Source organism: Carassius carassius, chromosome 16 (assembly GCF_963082965.1).
Source record: "Carassius carassius chromosome 16, fCarCar2.1, whole genome shotgun sequence".
Classification (NCBI taxonomy): domain Eukaryota; kingdom Metazoa; phylum Chordata; class Actinopteri; order Cypriniformes; family Cyprinidae; genus Carassius; species Carassius carassius.
Genome location: NC_081770.1, coordinates 10,230,283 through 10,249,029, shown reverse-complemented (window position 1 = coordinate 10,249,029; position 18,747 = coordinate 10,230,283). Strand labels below are relative to the sequence as shown.

Genomic DNA, 18,747 nt, shown 5'->3' with positions numbered 1-18,747 from the left:
CTACTGCCACCGGCGGTAGTGCATGTGACGTCACAAACTCTATACCAAGCATAATACAAAGTTTTGTAATAACTGTAATAGTTGCAAATTCTAAGTCTATGGTAATTAAATTACCTCAAACACAGCGTTTCCTTTAGATTGGCAGATTTGAGAGCAGGAAAATACAGTTTATGCATTCAGCATATTAATTTAGTGTTGGGCAATGGATCTTGTTGGGAAAGCAAATCATTGCCGATCTGGAGTCATCTGCATTCATGTCACCCATCAGCGTTTACACAAGTTCTCGTGATCGCAAATGCTGGCTGGTCAGGTTTGGTGAGGCTTTCTCCAAACTGGCCAAATACAAACGAGACAGCGATAAATAAAAGATGGTAACAAGAAATATGGCAATGATTCCTATTTCAAAGAGAGCGCGTGCAGATGAGGAGTTACTGAGCTTGCTTGGTGGCGGAAAAGTAAACCGGACGCAACACAACCGCGTTGTGACAGATTTAGTCTGTCTAGTGTCTATAGACAAATCCGGCAAAACATGGAAGTAAAGCAGCGCCACCATTACTGCGTGCCTTTGCTGCTAAGGAAGTAGCAGAAGTAGCATGTTGGTCCCGTAGGCAGCTGTAGCAGATGTTAGCTCAAGCTGTCAGAAAGTTATTTATTTATTATTTTGTTTAGTACGTATGCTGCCCAGTGATGCCTGGAAGAGCGTGTTGTGTGGTTGGCTGTTTTAACAACAGCACAAAACTACAGGCCTGGAATAAAAACGAAATTCACAAGCCTTTGTTGCACATTGACTGCACATGTTTATGGCCATACGGATTACACAGAGTTCCTGGTCGAGCGGAGGAGTATTTATTGTTTGAATTTCGTAATAAAATTGACAGAATCTGAGAGCTGAGTTTTTTTACACAAACAAATCACTCAAAACAAAGCAAAACAAAACAGCAGCGTCAAGGCGAAGTCTCGTCACTATCAAGCACCCAATTTTTTTGGCCTGAAATACACAAAACACAGAATTACGCACCCACCCACACACACACACACACACACACACACACACACACACACACACACACCTTTCTACTTAAAAATAAACATAGGAACATGAGTGGGTTTACATACCAATCAGCAGGACTTCCCATCAAATAGAGCAAACCATCCCTTCCTTCCCTTTACTACACAAAGAGGAATTCACGCGTCATCCATATGCAAACACAATCCCACGCCCGCATATACATAATGCAGTAGACCTACCGCACAGTAGAAAAGCAGTCACTCCCAGCCCGCCGGGTTACACGTGCAATTGAATTTGTCTAGTGATAAAATGAACTTCCTGATCATGTAAAAGGGAAAACAAAAGCCAAGCAGTACGCTCTGCACCTTCAAACTGACACCAGCTCACACGCTGAAGCACACAAACCCCAACCACAATGACGCTCAGGTGCACGCTCTGCTGACGCTCTGGGGATACCATTTATATAGTCCAAACACAGCTCGCTAAATACTAATGGGGGCGGGGTCATTAGAGACAAAAAGGAGCACTTCACCACAATCTACCCCCCCGCTTTTGCATCGCCGACCCGATGATGGATAAACTCCTCCCCACCTCAAGTCCAAGGTCTAAAAATGGCAACTATCAAATTAGATACCGGGTCAACGGGAGGTACAACCCTCAAAGTGCATGGGAGATGATGACGATTGGAATGATAACCAGCCGTTACTCGCCCTGTTCATCGTACTGGAGGGTCTCGGTCCTCCAACTGTTCCTCTACCAACGGAGCCGCGTTTGGTATAAAACCGGCTGCTACCCTCCCTGGCTCACCCAAAGAGCTTACTGGTCCAGACAGGCCCCCTTCTAAAACGCGCCCTAGGGGCTGAACCCCAGTTTGCATGAGCTGGCCTACTCCCACCAGCTCTCCACTCCATGTAACTGGGTCTCCAGGTATCACGCTGACCAAGTCCACTTCCTCTTCTTCCTCTTCCGGTCCTAACACTAGGGGCTCTACCTGTTCCCCTAACGAGGTTTCTGCCAAAGCACCCCCATGGAGTCGCCCTTTAAGCAATGCACAATGTACATTCTTCACCTTACTCAAATCACCCCTCGGTGCAATAGAATAGACCCCGCCGCCATCCTTGGGGGCCCGCACTACCTGATACTCAATCGGGCTCCACCGATCCTGAATCTTATGGCGGCCCTTATGGCTCTGTTCTCTTAGGTAAACCCTCTGCCCCTCCACCAAGGGTACATGTCGGACCCGCTGGTCATGTCGCTCTTTACGTCTCCCTGTTACTACTTTTAAACGCTCTCGTGCACTCTCAAAAGCCACTTGTAACCTGGCTTGGTGTTCCCGAACCCACTCGTGCACATTGCCCGCCACTGGTTCCTGTATCCTACCCAACAGAAAGTCCACAGGCAATCGTAGTTCCTGTCCAAACATCAACAAATAAGGTGTCTCCCCCGTGGCTTGGTGTGGGGTGGTGTTAGGGCTGGGCGATATATCGAACGATATGATCATGCGCATCTAATCAGTAAAGCTGCTTCCGTGATCACCGCTAAAATCTCCATCACCTGCTTATAATTGGAGTGGCATTGAATAGACAGAGCCGTAGATCGCTGACAAGCCACGCCATATCGCGTTCATTATCGCAGATGAATCGCCTTCGATAATGAATGCGATATGGCGTGGCTTGTCAGCGATCTACGGCTCTGTCTATCAGAGGTGGGACTTTCAAGTCACAAGAAAGTCTTCAAGTGATATTCAAGTCCTCAAAGGGTTAAAGCTAAAGAGATAATTAAATGATGATTGTGCATTAGTGATGAACATCTGCTGTTAACAATCAACATCACTGAAGTAAAGAGAAACACAAGAACTACAACTGAAATTAACCACAGCCTTCAAATGAAAAAAAAAAGGTAAAAGAAAAAAACACTATGCCACAATATTTGTGGTCAAGGTTTGCTTTAAGTAGTGTCTTGACCCTTTTACTAATTCAAACCAATTTGATTCAAAACAATTGCAATATTGTTTTCGCAACAAACATGTATGCATTGCTGAGTCGAACCTTGCAGTAACAGATGACCTTATGCTTTTTCTGCTTTTCTGCTTATAACTCATGATGACTGAACATCATGAAATTGTGTTTATCTTTGGATAGTAGACTGACACTCAGCTATTACTGAACTGAAGTAAAAAAAAATCACAATGCTTCAATGTTGAAAGACACAAAAAGAGACAATCGGTTCAGGTTTTTAGACAACCACACTTATCACACGATCCTCAACAGTGGTGACAATTTTTCATACTGCAGTGCATGACGGGATGACGTGCATGAGTTTTTACTAAGGTTTTACCCAGCATGCAACATTTTGTTGATTGTCACCACTGTTGAGAGTCATATGCTGGTTCTTAATGTTTGTGTGTGTCTACAGAGTATAGTTTTTCAAATTTTGTATGCACTCAGTAGATTTTAAATCCACTTAATTTTTTTTTTCCATAGTGTAGTTTTACTGGGTTGATTATGCCAAACTTAAATAGAGCTAATGTTAATTTGATTGTAATCTGACCACCTATCACATACAGATGTCTTCTCTCTGCTTTACAGCACCTCACGCAATGCTACATAAAGAGATCTAACATGCTGGTCAAGGGTCAAGAGCCCCACTAAAGCAAACACTGATCTCCATTATGGTTGCATCACTTTAACCAATAAAACATCAACATCTGATCCTCTGTAATTCTCAAGAACAGCAGGTGTTTATCATTAATGCACAATCATCACTTAATCACTTAATTATCTCATTAACTTTAACCCTTTGAGGACTTGTGATATGACTTGAAGACTTGCTTGTGACTTTAAAGTCCCAACTCTGGTAAAAGCTGAATGTCAGTCAACAATCCAAAGAAGACTATCTCACGATGTCCAAGTCAACATGAGTTATAAGCAGAAAAAGCATAAGACCATCTGTCACTACAAGGTTTGATTTAGCAATGCATACATGTTTGTTGCGAAAACAATATTGCAATTGTTTTGAATCAAATTGCTTTGAATTAGTAAAAGGGTCAAGACACTACCTAAAGCAAACCCTGACCACAATTATGGTGGCATAGTGTTTTTTTTTTTTTTCAGTTGAAGGCTGTGGCTAAATTCAGTTGTAGTTCTTGTGTTTCGCTTTACTTCAGTGATGTTGATTGTTAACAGCAGAAGTTCATCACTAATGTAAAATCATCATTTAATTAGTCACTTAATTATCTTATTAACGTTAACCCTTTGAGGACTTGGATATGACTTGAAGACTTGCTTGTGACTTGAAAGTCCCACCTCTGCTGTCTATTAAATGCCACTCCAATTATGTGATGGCGATTTTAGCGGTGATCACGGAAGCAGCTTTACTGATTAGATGCTTATGATCATATCGTTCGATATATCGCCCAGCCCTAGGTGGTGTTATAATAGAAGAGAACTTGGGGCAAACATGCAACCCAGTCTCTCTTTCTAGATACCGGCAGAGTGCGCAGCAAATCATGCAGGGTCCGATTAAAACGCTCGCACTGACCGTTTCCAGCTGGATGGTAAGGAGTCGTGCGTGATCTTTCCACACCATACAATCCGCAAAGCTGGTGAATCAGTAGGGACTCAAAATTACGTCCCTGGTCTGAATGCACACGCCCTGGGATACCAAATTTATAAAACAATTCGTTAACTAGAACCTGGGCCACAGTTTCGGCCCGTTGGTCCCGAGTAGGAATCGCCAGAGTGTATTTACTAAAAACGTCAGTCATGACCAGCACGTTTTCTACTCCTGACCTAGCTGGCTCCAGTAAAGTAAAGTCAATGGCCAGAATTTCATTAGGCCGCAATGCCAAAAGGTGACCCATAAAGCTCTGAGGTACTGGCTGTGTGTCTTTAGCCACTTGGCACCTTTCACGCTCCCGGCACCAACGGACAACATCCGAGGCCAACCCAGGCCAGTAACACCTCTGTCGGACCAGATCCGTAGTTCGCCCAATGCCCTGGTGTCCATGACACTGATGTAATTGTGTCAACACCTCTGACTTCAACACGGCAGGCAATAATAACTGCAAAACCTCTTCCCCTCCATTAGAGCAATAGACTCTACGATATAGTACCTGGTCTTGCTCCACCAGGCGATCCCACTGATGGAGTAACTTTCGGGCCTCCATCGACATCTGCTGACGTTCATCCACCCCCGGACGGGCCTTTCGTTTCCAAAAAGGCAAAATCTCCAAGATGACTGGGTCTGCTAACTGCAGTTGCCCAAGATCCTCTCCCACATAACGTAATAATGGAATATTGTCCGTGTAGACCACACATTGACTGCCCAACAGGTATTCTCTGAATTTTTCAGTCATGGCCCACTTGAGCGCAAAAAACTCCAACTTCATGGAGCTATAGTTGGACATGTTGCGCTCAGTGGGCCTAAGACTGCGACTGGCGTATGCGGTTGGACGATCCTTCCTGTCATGTTCCTGGGAAATGACTGCTCCCAACCCACCGTGACTCGCATCCACCTCCAGGATAAATGGCTGTGAAAAATCAGCATATGCGAGCACTGGGGCAGTAGTGAGTTTCAACTTAAACTCATCAAAACTAGTCATAAACCCTGCTCCTACCAACTTCTTGGGCCTCGGTTTGCCACCCGAAAACTCTGCAGCCAACCTATGCAGAGGGGCTGCAATCTTAGCAAACCCCTCCACAAAACAGCGATAATAGCTAGCAAAGCCAAGGAATGAGCGCAACTCCATAGCATTACAGGGGCGCCTCCATTGGGCCACTGCCTGGATTTTACTAGGATCGGTGGACACCCCATCGGAGGAAATTACATGACCCAAATACTTCACCTCTGACTGAAGGAATACACACTTTTCCAACTTGGCTTTAAGACCCTCCCGCTCTAGTCGTCCTAGCACAACCTCTAGTCGTTCCAAATGCTGCTCAACAGAAGACGAAAATACAATAATGTCATCCAAATAAAAAAGCAAAGAATGACACTGTTGATCTCCAAACAAACACTCCATGAGTCGCTGAAATGTACTAGGAGCGTTGCAGAGCCCAAACGGCATTCTGTTCCACTCAAATAAACCAAAGGGGGTGCAAAAAGCAGTCTTATGCTTGTCCCGCTCGGTAACGGGCACATGGTTATACCCGCTGGTTAAATCTAAGGTAGAAAACCAATGGGCGCCCGTTAATAAATCCAGGGACTCCTCAATACGAGGCAAGGGGAATGCATCCTTCCTCGTCTTGGAGTTCAGATGTCGATAATCTACACACATACTGGCATACTGCCATCCCTCTTCTTGACGAGCACAATTGGCGAGGCATATGGACTACAGCTTTCACGTATCACCTGAGTCTCTAATAGCTGGTTAATATGTACCCTCACGGCTTCATAATCAGATGGAGGTATACGCCGATATCTCTGCCGAATGGGGACATCATCAAGAAGGGGAATGTCATGGGAAATCAAATCTGTACACCCCACATCTCCCTCAAAAGTAGAAAACACCGACTGATACTTAGAGAGAAGGGCCTCAATCTCCCCCTGAGCTCCTTTCGGTAAGTGAGATAGATCCACTGTATCCAGAAGTCCTGGTCCAAACGAGACGCCCATTTGAGCAGAGACCGAACAAACAGTTCCTGGCCAGGAGGTAAACTAACCACAGACACGTTAGTCAGAGATCCAATCACCCGACGAGGGAATAATACCACATCGGTGGTTCCCACATTCACAATCGGGACATAAACTGTACCCTTGACTACTTGCACTAGAGAAGGGGAAATTAAAAGCCCAACAGGCAGGCCAAATTCCGGCAGTTCAAAAAGGGCAATGCCACTGAAATACCGTTCGGAGCAGGTGGCAGCTATGAATTTGATCGTGCCCCCTGGAATCCGATCAGCCCGAGGACCACGTACCTTCACCCTACCGGTGCTCTCCGGAGAAGGTAGAATGTTGGCCTGATGGCAGGGTTGCAATGCTTGGACAATTACATTGGGCACAGCCAAAACTGGTAAGGACTCAAAAAGAGAGGGCCCATGCTGTACAAAGAGCTCTTGGTAGCACCGGCCCAATACATTCATCCCCAACACCCCAGGGGCCTGAACACTGGTGCTGCCAGGAGGATCCCGGACTACCAGCACTCCACATTTGGAGAACAACTTCCCACAGAGCTATACGTCCAACGCCATATACCCTATATAGGGTATGGACAGCCCATTCGCAGCCCTAAGCTGCAACCACTGACAAGTCTTAAGACGGTCCGGATCCCACGGCTCAAAGTGTTCTCGAAAACAACTCTCCGTAACAGTAGAAACCATGGATCCAGTGTCTATCAGACAAGACACTGCTATTCCTCCCATAACCACCACCAAATGTGGACAGGACGACATCAAGTATGACCCTGAATCATGACCCTCTCTGGTCCCACCTCCCGAGCCTACGCTTTCCCCAACCGAGCTATGGCTCAACAGCTCGGCGGGCACTACTTTCCCGAGGTCGCACTTGGTTGTGGCTGCCTATCTCCCAACGTATTAGTGTTTATTCGATCAGGTAATGGCGAGCGAGGAGGAATACGTTCTCCATGGCAATCTCTTGCAAAATGGCCTGGTTGTTGACATCTCCTACATATAACAGACCCAGTTTGCGCCGGCCGGAAGTTACCATGTACATTCTGCAACTTAGCATCGCTCTGGGCGAGCTGCGTTAGCTGTCCCTGCTGCAATTTTAACATTTCCCTAAGCTCACTCATCTCCGAGGATGGGGAACGGGAATCGGTTCGTGGCCGCACACTTCCCTGCACCCCATATTGAAAACCATGAGCTAACGGAACAGAATGGCTCCGACTCCTTGCCCCTCCAGGCATACCCTCATTCTCCCACCTAAGAGCATCGCTACGAACATCCAGCAGTGTAGTCGCGGGCTGCCGCCGAACCAATTGTTTTAATTCACGACGAAGAGCACTGTCCAAGACATGCTCGACAAATTGGTCACGCAAAAGTATTTCCGCATTTGGCAACACGACTGGGGACTGCTGCTTTACTTTCTCCAGCAGACCCATGAGGGCAAGGGAAAACTCCAACAGAGTCTCGCCCTCCTGCTGCCTTCTGGAGAAGAAAGACTCCTGTAAGGCCACATATGATTGTGTACACCCATAAAGCTCCTTTAGAGCAGAGATGATCTTACTGGGATCTTCCCGCTCACAAACGGGTCGGTATTTAATTTCTTCCCGTGCCTCCCCCTCCAAATGGTCAAATAAGAAAAAGGACTGGTCTGCCACGGCTAAATGTCGTGCTCTCATGCAAGCCTGTATCTCTTCAACCCACTCATTGATCCCTATGCCCGACCTGCCATTAAACTTTGGACACTTTCGGTCCCTCTGTATTAATACGAAACGCTCAGGCATCACACTGGTATTTACAGATTGAGATGCACCCACTGATGGCCCAGATATTCTCGGAAGATCACTACTAAGACCAGGGAAACTGGCCAGGGCCTGATCTTGACGCAACTTCAGATTGTCAGCTCTTAATTGAGCTACTAATTCTCGTAGTTCCTGCAGTTCCTCTTCCATGGTTAATTCCCACAAGAAAAAAAAATTCTTATCACAATTTCAAATAAATCACACCTCCAGAGGAACCTCAGATTACTACAAAGCACACCCTCCAAGCCCACAAGAACGCTGCTGTTTTGCTTTTTAAAAAACAAAACAAATATCCACGTCTCAGGTCAGTGTATAGGGAAAAGGAGACCCTGCCGACTACGCCAAATTGTGGCGATTTGGTGTAGAACTGGCGGCGTTTGAGTTAATGCTCGAACGCAGCCCCTTAATAAATCACGACTACGCCACCCCAGCCTTAACAGCGCTGGGGAAATACCCCTAAAAGAATGGGGCACACAATTCTTTGTTTCCCCCTCCCCCAAATCACAAGACACTGAGACGTGAGTCCTTATAGAAAAATACAATCCTTTATTCCATAATCATAAATAAATGTTAAAAGGCGACTAAAGTCAATAGCACCATAAAACTAAATCACAGAGGTGCTAAATGGTATCTGAATAATGAACTTCTGTCAATTAACAGACATACAACCCTTCATGACAAAGGGGGGGGGGGGTGTACCAATAGCGGGACAGGCTAACAGTAGACCTTAAGTCAGCTAGCAAAAAAGTACCCCGTGCCCCAACCTTTCAAAGCACACCCACCCTAGTGCTAACCACTACAAGAAAACCTCCACAGCACCCCTATAAAGAACAACGCTAAGATCTAGGCGCAGGGCGCCCAGCCTGCCCACTTTTGGACCACCCCCGCTTCTGCAAAAGACAGAAAGAAAACTAATTAACACAAGAAAATACATACAGTCTATAAACAAACCACATTACGATACGCAATTTACCCCCAAAAGAAATATCCAACCACCTTATACGGTGGTGGATTGACAAAACCCAAAATAAAAACGCACTAATACATTAATCATCTCCAACACCCAACACAAACCCACAAACAACAGCCACACACGGCCCCGCGGTAACCAAGGCAACCATCCGGAACCGTGATCAAGCACAACAATAAAACAAACTTATAGAAACACACAAACAAATCACTCAAAACAAAGCAAAACAAAACAGCAGCGTCAAGGCGAAGCACCCACTTTTTTTGGCCTGAAATACACAAAACACAGAATTACGCACCCCCCCCCCCACACACACCTTTCTACTTAAAAATAAACATGGGAACATGAGTGGGTTTACATACCAATCAGCAGGACTTCCCATCAAATAGAGCAAACCATCCCTTCCTTCCCTTTACTACACAAAGAGGAATTCACGTGTCATCCATATGCAACCCCAATCCCACGCCCGCATATACATGCAGTAGACCTACCGCGCAGTAGAACAGCAGTCACTCCCAGCCCGCCGGGTTACACGTGCAATTGAATTTGTCTAGTGATAAAATGAACTTCCTGGGGCCTCATTTATAAACGTTGCGTACGCACAAAAGAAGGCGTACGCCACTCTCTACGCAATAATTGATATTTATAAAAAGCAAACTTGACGGGAAAATGTGCGGTCCTTCACGCAAGCTCTGACCCTGGCGTACGCACAAAAACGGGTGAAATGAGAAATGGCGACATCGTCGGCAGATGGAAGAAACATGTGAAAGTGAAAGTGAAAATGACAATACTGCCTCTCATAAATAACATGAAGACTTCACAAAGCAAGTCTTACAATTAACAGCCTACACGAACACCCGTTTGATCGATCAGCAGTAGGGGTGTGCCGGTACTAGTACCGGTACCGAACGGTTCCTGGGCAAATTCCAAATGTAAGTGATCATCCCTATCCACTTGGAGTGGGGACTTTGGAGTGAGTAGGACATGTGCGTGACATTAAGTAGTCGTTAGGAATGCACTTTGCTAAAGGAGCAATATAATTTCCTCATTATCTTCAGCTGGGATGTTCCTGTGACAGCGCAGCATGTGTCAGTCAGCAGATGTCGCTGTTTTACTGTTATAAATGTTTTTTTTATTGTTGTTAGCATAACCGTTGCAAATAAACATACATTTTATATTTAAATACGTTTTAAAAATATGCTACACTGTAAAACCCGACAAGTAAACTTAACTCAAACCGTTTGAGTAAACAGATTGCCTTGATTTACACCATGTAAGTTTTAAAACTTTGCGATTAATTAAGTGATTAACTGAGTGATAATTGTGAATTAGTGATGAACAGCTGCTGTTAACAAACAGAATCACTGAAGAAAAGAGAAACACAAGAACTACTACAACTGACTTCAGACACAGTCTTAGATGAAATCAACTGAAATAAAATACATGAAATCTCTCAAGATCTGATTAAACAACCCCACAAACAGCATCACCAGCTCCACTTATTAATAACCAGACTTACTTTATTTCTGTCAGACGTCTACAGAAGATCTTATTGAGAATGAACTAAGGTTTAGATGTTGATTTATTGTTTCATTTGAAGTAACCATGTTAGAGATCAGTGTTTGCTTTAGTTGGGCTCTTGACCCTTGACATTTGGCTTAGTCTTTTCTCTGGCTGTTATAACCGTGTGTTTCTAAAACATGTTTGTTATAACTCAAAAACCCAGAAAAAATACTAACAGTTGTTGGTTGTTATGCAGCTTGCTGGTGATGACATTCATCAATCATGGAGCTATTCATATTTCAAAATTTGACTAAAGAGTGCTGCGTAATTAATTTAGTTTATTAAAATAGAAGTCTCTGATGACTTTGTCGTTATCAGTTTACATAACATTATCGAAACACTTTATGCACATACATCTCTCTTCAATGGTAGCAATTAGTCACACACAGACATCAATAATCAGAATATGAACCTCAACAATGGTGACAAAAAAAAAAAAAAAAAAAAACACATGCTGCATGCAATGCTTGCTGGGTATGGCTCCCAGCATGCTCTGCTGCATTTCATTTTTATTATGGTCACCATTGTTGAGGTTCAAATGCTGATTGTCAATGTCTGTGGTGACTGATTGACACAGAAGACCAAAGTGTTTGGAAAGTTCGTCATATTAACTGATTATCACAGAATCACTGCTTAAAGTCACTTTTACTATATTATATAACTAATTACACAACAGCCTTTTCATCAAAGGTCACAGTACAAACAGGTCAATGTTTGATGATTATCGTCAACGGGTTGAGTAAAAAAGGTTAATGGCATTTCTTCTGGCTTTTGAGATGGAACTAACATATTTCAGAAACATGTGGTTACAACAGCCACAGAAAACACAAAAACTGAAGTCACGGGTCAAGCGACCAAGTAATACAAACACAGATCTCTAACATGGTTACTTCAAATGAAACAATAAATCAACATCTAAACCTTAGTTCATTCTCAATAAGATCTTCTGTAGACGTCTGACAGAAATAAAGTCAGTCTGGTTATTAATAAGTGGAGCTGGTGATGCTGTTTGTGGGGTTGTTTAATCAGATCTTGAGAGATTTCATGTATTTTAATTCAGTTGATTTAATCTAAGACTGTGTCTGAAGTCAGTTGTAGTAGTTCTTGTGTTTCTCTTTTCTTCAGTAATTCTGTTTGTTAACAGCAGCTGTTCATCACTAATTCACAATTATCACTCAGTTAATCACTTAATTACTTGAATGCAAAGTTTAAAAACTTACATGGTTTAAATCAAGGCAATCTGTTTACTCAAACGGTTTGAGTTAAGTTTACTGGTCGGGTTTTACAGTGTAGCATATTTTTAAAACGTATTTAAATATAAAATGTATGTTTATTTGCAACGGTTATGCTAACAACAACAATAAAAAAAAAAAAAAACATTTATAACAGTAAAACAGCGACATCTGCTGACGGACACATGCTGCGCTGTCACAGGAACATCCCAGCTAAAGATAATGAGGAAATGATGTCGCTCCTTTAGCAAAGTGTAGGGCTGGGCGATATATCGAACGATATGATCGTGCGTATCTAATCTAATCAGTAAAGCTGCTTCCGTGATCACCACTAAAATCGCCATCACATAATTGGAGTGGCATTTAATAGACAGCAGAGGTGGGACTTTCAAGTCACAAGCAAGTCTTCAAGTCATATCCAAGTCCTCAAAGGGTTAAAGTTAATGAGATAATTAAGTGACTAATTAAATGATGATTATGCATTAGTGATGAACATCTGCTGTTAACAATCAACATCACTGAAGTAAAGAGAAACACAAGAACTACAACTGAATTTAGCCACAGCCTTCAACTGAAAAAAAAAAAAAAAAAAAAACACTATGCCACCATAATTGTGGTCAGGGTTTGCTTTAGGTAGTGTCTTGACCCTTTTACTAATTCAAAGCAATTTGATTCAAAACAATTTCAATATTGTTTTCGTAACAAACATATATGCATTGCTGAATCAAACCTTTGTAGTAACAGATGATCTTATGCTTTTTCTGCTTATAACTCATGTTGACTAGAACATCGTGAGATAGTCTTCTTTGGATTGTTGACTGACATTCAGCTTTTACCAGAGTTGGGACTTTCAAGTCACAAGCAAGTCTTCAAGTCATATCCCAAGTCCTCAAAGGGTTAAAGTTAATGAGATAATTAAGTGATTAAGTGATGATTGTGCATTAATGATGAACACCTGCTGTTCTTGAGAATTACAGAGGATCAGATGTTGATGTTTTATTGGTTAAAGTGATGCAACCATAATGGAGATCAGCGTTTACTTTAGTGGGGCTCTTGACCCTTGACTGTCGTGTTAGATCTCTTCATGTGGCATTGCATGAGGTGCTGTAAAGCAGAGAGAAGAAATTATTCTGTATGTGATAGGTGGTCAGATTACAATCAAATTAACATTAGCTCTAATTAAGTTTGGCATAATCAACCCAGTAAAGGTACACTATGGAAAAAAAAAATTAAGTGAAGTTTAAATCTACTAAGTGCATACAAAATTTGAATAACTACACTTTGTAGACACACACAGACATCAAGAACCAGCATATGACTCTCAACAGTGGTGACAATCAACAAAATGTTGCATGCTGGGTAAAACCTTAGTAAAAACTCATGCATGTCATGCCGTCATGCACTGCAGTATGAAAAATTGTCACCACTGTTGAGGATCGTGTGATAAGTGTGGTTGTCTAAAAACCTGAACTGATTGTCTCCTTTTGTGTCTTTCAACATTGAAGCATTGTGATTTTTATTTACTTCAGTTCAGTAATAGCTGAGTGTCAGTCTACTATCCAAAGATCAACACAATTTCATGATGTTCAGTCATCATGAGTTATAAGCAGAAAAAGCATAAGGACATCTGTTATTGCAAGGTTCGACTCAGCAATGCATACATGTTTGTTGCGAAAACAATATTGCAATTGTTTTGAATCAAATTGGTTTGAATTAGTAAAAGGGTCAAGACACTACTTAAAGCAAACCTTGACCACAATTATGGTGGCATAGGGTTTTTTTTTTTTTTTTTTCCAGTTGAAGGCTGTGGCTAAATTCAGTTGTAGTTCTTGTGTTTCTCTTTACTTCAGTGATGTTCATTGTTAACAGCAGATGTTCATCACTAATGCACAATCATCATTTAATTAGTCACTTAATTATCTCTTTAGCTTTAACCCTTTGAGGACTTGAATATGACTTGAAGACTTGCTTGTGACTTGAAAGTCCCACCTCTAAAAGACAGAGCCGTAGATCGCTGACAAGCCACGCCATATCGGGTTCATTATCGAAGGCGATTCATCTGCGATAATGAACGCGATATGGCGTGGCTTGTCAGCGATCTACGGCTCTGTCTATTAAATGCCACTCCAATTATAAGCAGGTGATGGAGATTTTAGCGGTGATCACGGAAGCAGTTTTACTGATTAGATGCGCATGATCATATCGTTCGATATATCGCCCAGCCCTAGCAAAGTGCATTCCTAACGACTACTTAATGGCACGCACATGCCCTACTCACTCCAAAGTCCCCACTCCAAGGGGATAGGGATGATCACTTACATTTGGAATTTGCCCAGGAACCGTTCGGTACCGGTACTAGTACCGGCACACCCCTAATCAGCAGTGAAACAAACAAAAAAAATCAAACGAAAATTACAACAGAAATTCAAATGAACACATATTTGCAAAAAGAAAAGTGAAATATGTTCTTCATATTTCAAAAAATTATTGCCTTCGTTAAAGAGCATATTTTGACACTAATATATTTATACGTTAAGATATATATATATAATTATTTATTTTTTTCAACACCGCGCCACCGGCGGTTGTTGGTCCATACCGCGGTGGTAAAAATCAGCCACCGTCACAGCCCTAGTGTGTGTGTGTGTGTAAAATACATTTCTTTTAAATGTATAGCTCAGTAATGAAGGCAACAACATGTGGTAGATGGGACAGAACAAGAAAGACTTAATAATCTTTCATTGTGCTACTAATGTATTATAATACGAAAGGGTATGGCTCCTATACAGCGTGCAGCGCGTAAACACAACCAGTGTGCAGATTAATGCGCAACACAGAGTCCACAGCGTGTAGCATTACTCATAGAAATGTTCAAAACACCAAGGGAAGAGATATTGATGTTGTTTATTATATGTGTGCAATATTTTGAGCCTTTTCTTTTAACAGTTTTAAATCTCAGTTATTGTGCGCTCTTGAAGAGAGTTTCATTGTTTTGACTATAGTAACTATGTTGGGATGATACGCTAATCTGCCGATTCAATACTCGATACTTGTGTGCCGATTCAATATATATTTATAATTATATATATATATATATATATATATAATTGAGTATTGTGATTATATAGCTATTGCAATTCGTGACTTATCCAAATCGTCTATAAAATGATTTGTTTGTTTCTGTAGATTTGAAGGAAAGAAGGTCTGGGAACGACTGAAGAAGACAGCAGTGAGGGAAGGAAGTAATCACCAGAATGTAAGTTCTTTGAGAATGTGTGCATTGTTTATTACAAGTTGTGTTTTCAGTGTTGAAAACAGTTGTGCTGCCCAATATTTTTGTCTACACTACAGTTAATTTTTTTTTTGGGGGGGGGGGGGTATAATAGCAAGGATGCATAAAATTGATTACCAAATAATACAGGGGAGATGCTAGAAATTTCTATATTGTTAATTTTTAATTTCTTTACTCTTTATGAATGGTTTTTTTTTTGTTTTTCTTCTGAGAAGCTCAAGAATTATGGTTCTTTGGTAATTGCTTTATTGTTTAGGTTTATCTTCTGATAGTGAGCACATAGCCCCGCTCATGACATGCAAGAAAAAAAAAGACATCATGTGCACGATTACTTTTACATTCCATCGATTTGCTAAATCGTATGCACAATTTACTAATTCGTTCTCTTGATGTATAAGTAGTGTACACGATTTATCAAATCGAGGGAATGAAATAGAAAATCGTGCGCATGAATTAGCCTACATTTTTTCCTGCATGGCGTGTAATTAAAGCACATCACCACCGGACATTTATACCAGGAGCCTCAGACACGACGCTTAGGAAACAGTTTTACTTTGTTTCAGGAAAAAAAGTTCAGTATCTGCTGAATTGTTTCATATTTACTTATCATTTATTTATTTGTTGCACCAAATTATGTAGAGTTGTATCAATAAGTGTAATGATAATTATTTATAATTTTCACTGATAACATAATTAACTATCCCCATCCTTAATAAGACAAACATTTTCTATTCTTTATATTGTGTAATCTATGAATTGATGTGTTTAGTTTTCTGTGCTCATGACTTAGAAACACTTTGCATGGTTAAAGAACAGGTCCAATGTTCAAAATGTTTTGGCTTAGTATTTGTAGAAAGAAGTGCTGAATAAATGTTGATTTGTGAATGAATGCAGTGTGCTTTTGTCAATTTTATATTCGAATTGAATGTTTTTGTATTGGTTTGCATTTCATGTATGTAATGAATGTATTTACTATGAATCCCCTATAATTAGATTACAATTAGATTTCATAAGGTTTATTTATTACAATAGGAGATGGATTGAGTTTATTAGTTCTTTATGTATTTCAAGGTAATGGTGAGGTGAAAATACGTTGATTGATTTATTCATTGCTGCGACAAATATGATCCGGTAATGTCACATCCTCACACTGTGACCAGTTTGGTCGTTAGGACATAGCCTACTCGCGTCCCAGCGACATTCCACTATAACGTCGCCACGACGGATATGGGAATCACAAAGTTACGTCACTGGAACGTTATTTGGGACGTCGCTGCGACGAATATGATCTGGTCCAGTTACGTCGTCACGACGTAACTGTGTTAGCTGGGTAAGGAACCTCCCATAATTACTTTTACTTTGTTCAGCGAAACAGCTAGGAAGAACAGAGCGCTCTTAATTTACTGAATCTGTACATTTTTAGGCAATAATTGTGAAAATGAAGTTCGTCTCAAAGTTGCTCAATTGTCTCTTATTGCTCATGTGTATACTCGTGTATGGTAAGACTATATTTATCTTTTCTCCAGTTGTGTCTGATATGGAAACAAAAACGATGTTTGTGATGGATGGAGATTCAGTCACTCTACAATATGGCATTTGGCCTCCATTCGATGAAGATGGGGTTCTTTGGAGAACGAAAGATTTCGTAGCTGAACGCATGGGATATAGGGATGCACATTTCAGAGATATCTGTAAAGATATCCTGTGTAAAGACCATAATAAGAGACTCAAAGACAGACTGAATCGAGATGGATCTCTGACCCTCACAAACACCACAGTCACAGACTCTGGAGAATACAATCTGATGATCCAGCGTTTAAGAGGAGGAGACAGTTCTGGATTCTACCTTGTTATTGTTCCTGGTGAGTCATTATGTTGAAAAACACGTCGTGTACATTTAAATCACAATATTAATATATTTAGAGAAAGTCTCTCTTCGAGTTCTGGCTAATTACCAGCCCCATTCAACTTAGAAAGAATTTGGATAAGCATTTTAGACATTTCGCTCAATTACCTCATGATTTTGTCAAAGAGTCTTGTTTGGTTTGCAGTTAATAATTTGAATCTTTTTAATGTTGTGGAAAATATAATTTCCTACGGTATTATTATGAGTGATATTTTGATGTTCATTAAATCTGATGTTTGTTTGCATGTGTTACATTATCCAGACATATTTCTATATTATCTGTATCACTTGCACTCGTTGTACAGTGTTGTTTGGCTTATAATTAACTGTTCATTTCTCTTTCAGGTTTTTTCAGTTTTGATACAGACGGAGTGTCAGTGATGGAGGGAGATTCAGTCACTCTTCACACTGGTGAACAAACGAACCAGGAGAGAAGCATTGAGTGGTATTTTAATAGCACTCACATTGCTAAAATCTGTGAATATCCCTGTTTAAGCTGTACAGATGTTCAGTGTAATAAAGGTAATGAGAGATTCAGAGACAGACTGAAGCTGGATCATCAGACTGGATCTCTGACCATCACAACCATCAGAACCACAGACTCTGGACTTTATACACTACAGATCAGCAGCAGCAGATTCAGCATCATGAGGAGTTTTAGTGTTACTGTCAACAGTGAGTATTATTGAGTTGTGATGCACAATATATCCATCTTTAATCTTGGAGGTGGCTGATTTGAGAGCAAATGAGACAAGAGCATATCTGTCGAAGAGGTTTCAAATTCTGCAAAGATCAAATCAATTTTATTGGCATAAATCAGTGGTTCCCAATCCTGGTCCTGAAGAACTCTCATTAGTGAAGGCTCCAAGACCTCGGATATGTGTGTGTCAGATAAGACAGACCAAAAACGTGGAGTGTTGGGGGTTCTCCAGGACCAGGATTGGGAACCACTGACTTAAATGATTGCAAAATATTTTAAGTGGTCCCTGTAAATGCTCAGTTAATATAAAATCATCATGTAAAAGTAACATGGCATCATATTGGGAATACTTTAATCAGTGAGACACCCGATTATTTCCAGAATCATTTTGGAAAAAAGCTTTTGTCACATAAATAAAAATGTAAAAGGAAACATGATATTTAATTAACATTTAATTACTGTTAAAATACATTTTGCCTTGTGGTTTTTCATCTTATTTCTATTCATCTTTAACCCATCAGCGTTAAATGAACACTTAAGTCGGTTCCTGAAATATTTGTTTCCAATGGGTGATGCCCGAGTTCCTCTACTGTGGGCTTGTCCTTAAGACAACGTGCAAACGAATGGAACTGAAAATATTAGTGCACGCTCC

General features: G+C 41.3%; 1 protein-coding gene across 1 annotated transcript; it reads left to right on the top strand.

The window, feature by feature from the left end:
• Positions 1–16,872: 16,872 nt before the first annotated feature.
• On the top strand, positions 16,873–18,508 carry LOC132159067 (uncharacterized). The gene is made up of 2 exons (XM_059568670.1): positions 16,873–17,351; positions 17,741–18,508. Exons 1-2 carry the CDS (start codon positions 16,928–16,930, stop codon positions 18,082–18,084), a joined length of 768 nt encoding a protein of 255 aa, XP_059424653.1. The 5' UTR covers positions 16,873–16,927; the 3' UTR covers positions 18,085–18,508.
• The last annotated feature ends 239 nt before the right edge of the window (positions 18,509–18,747 follow it).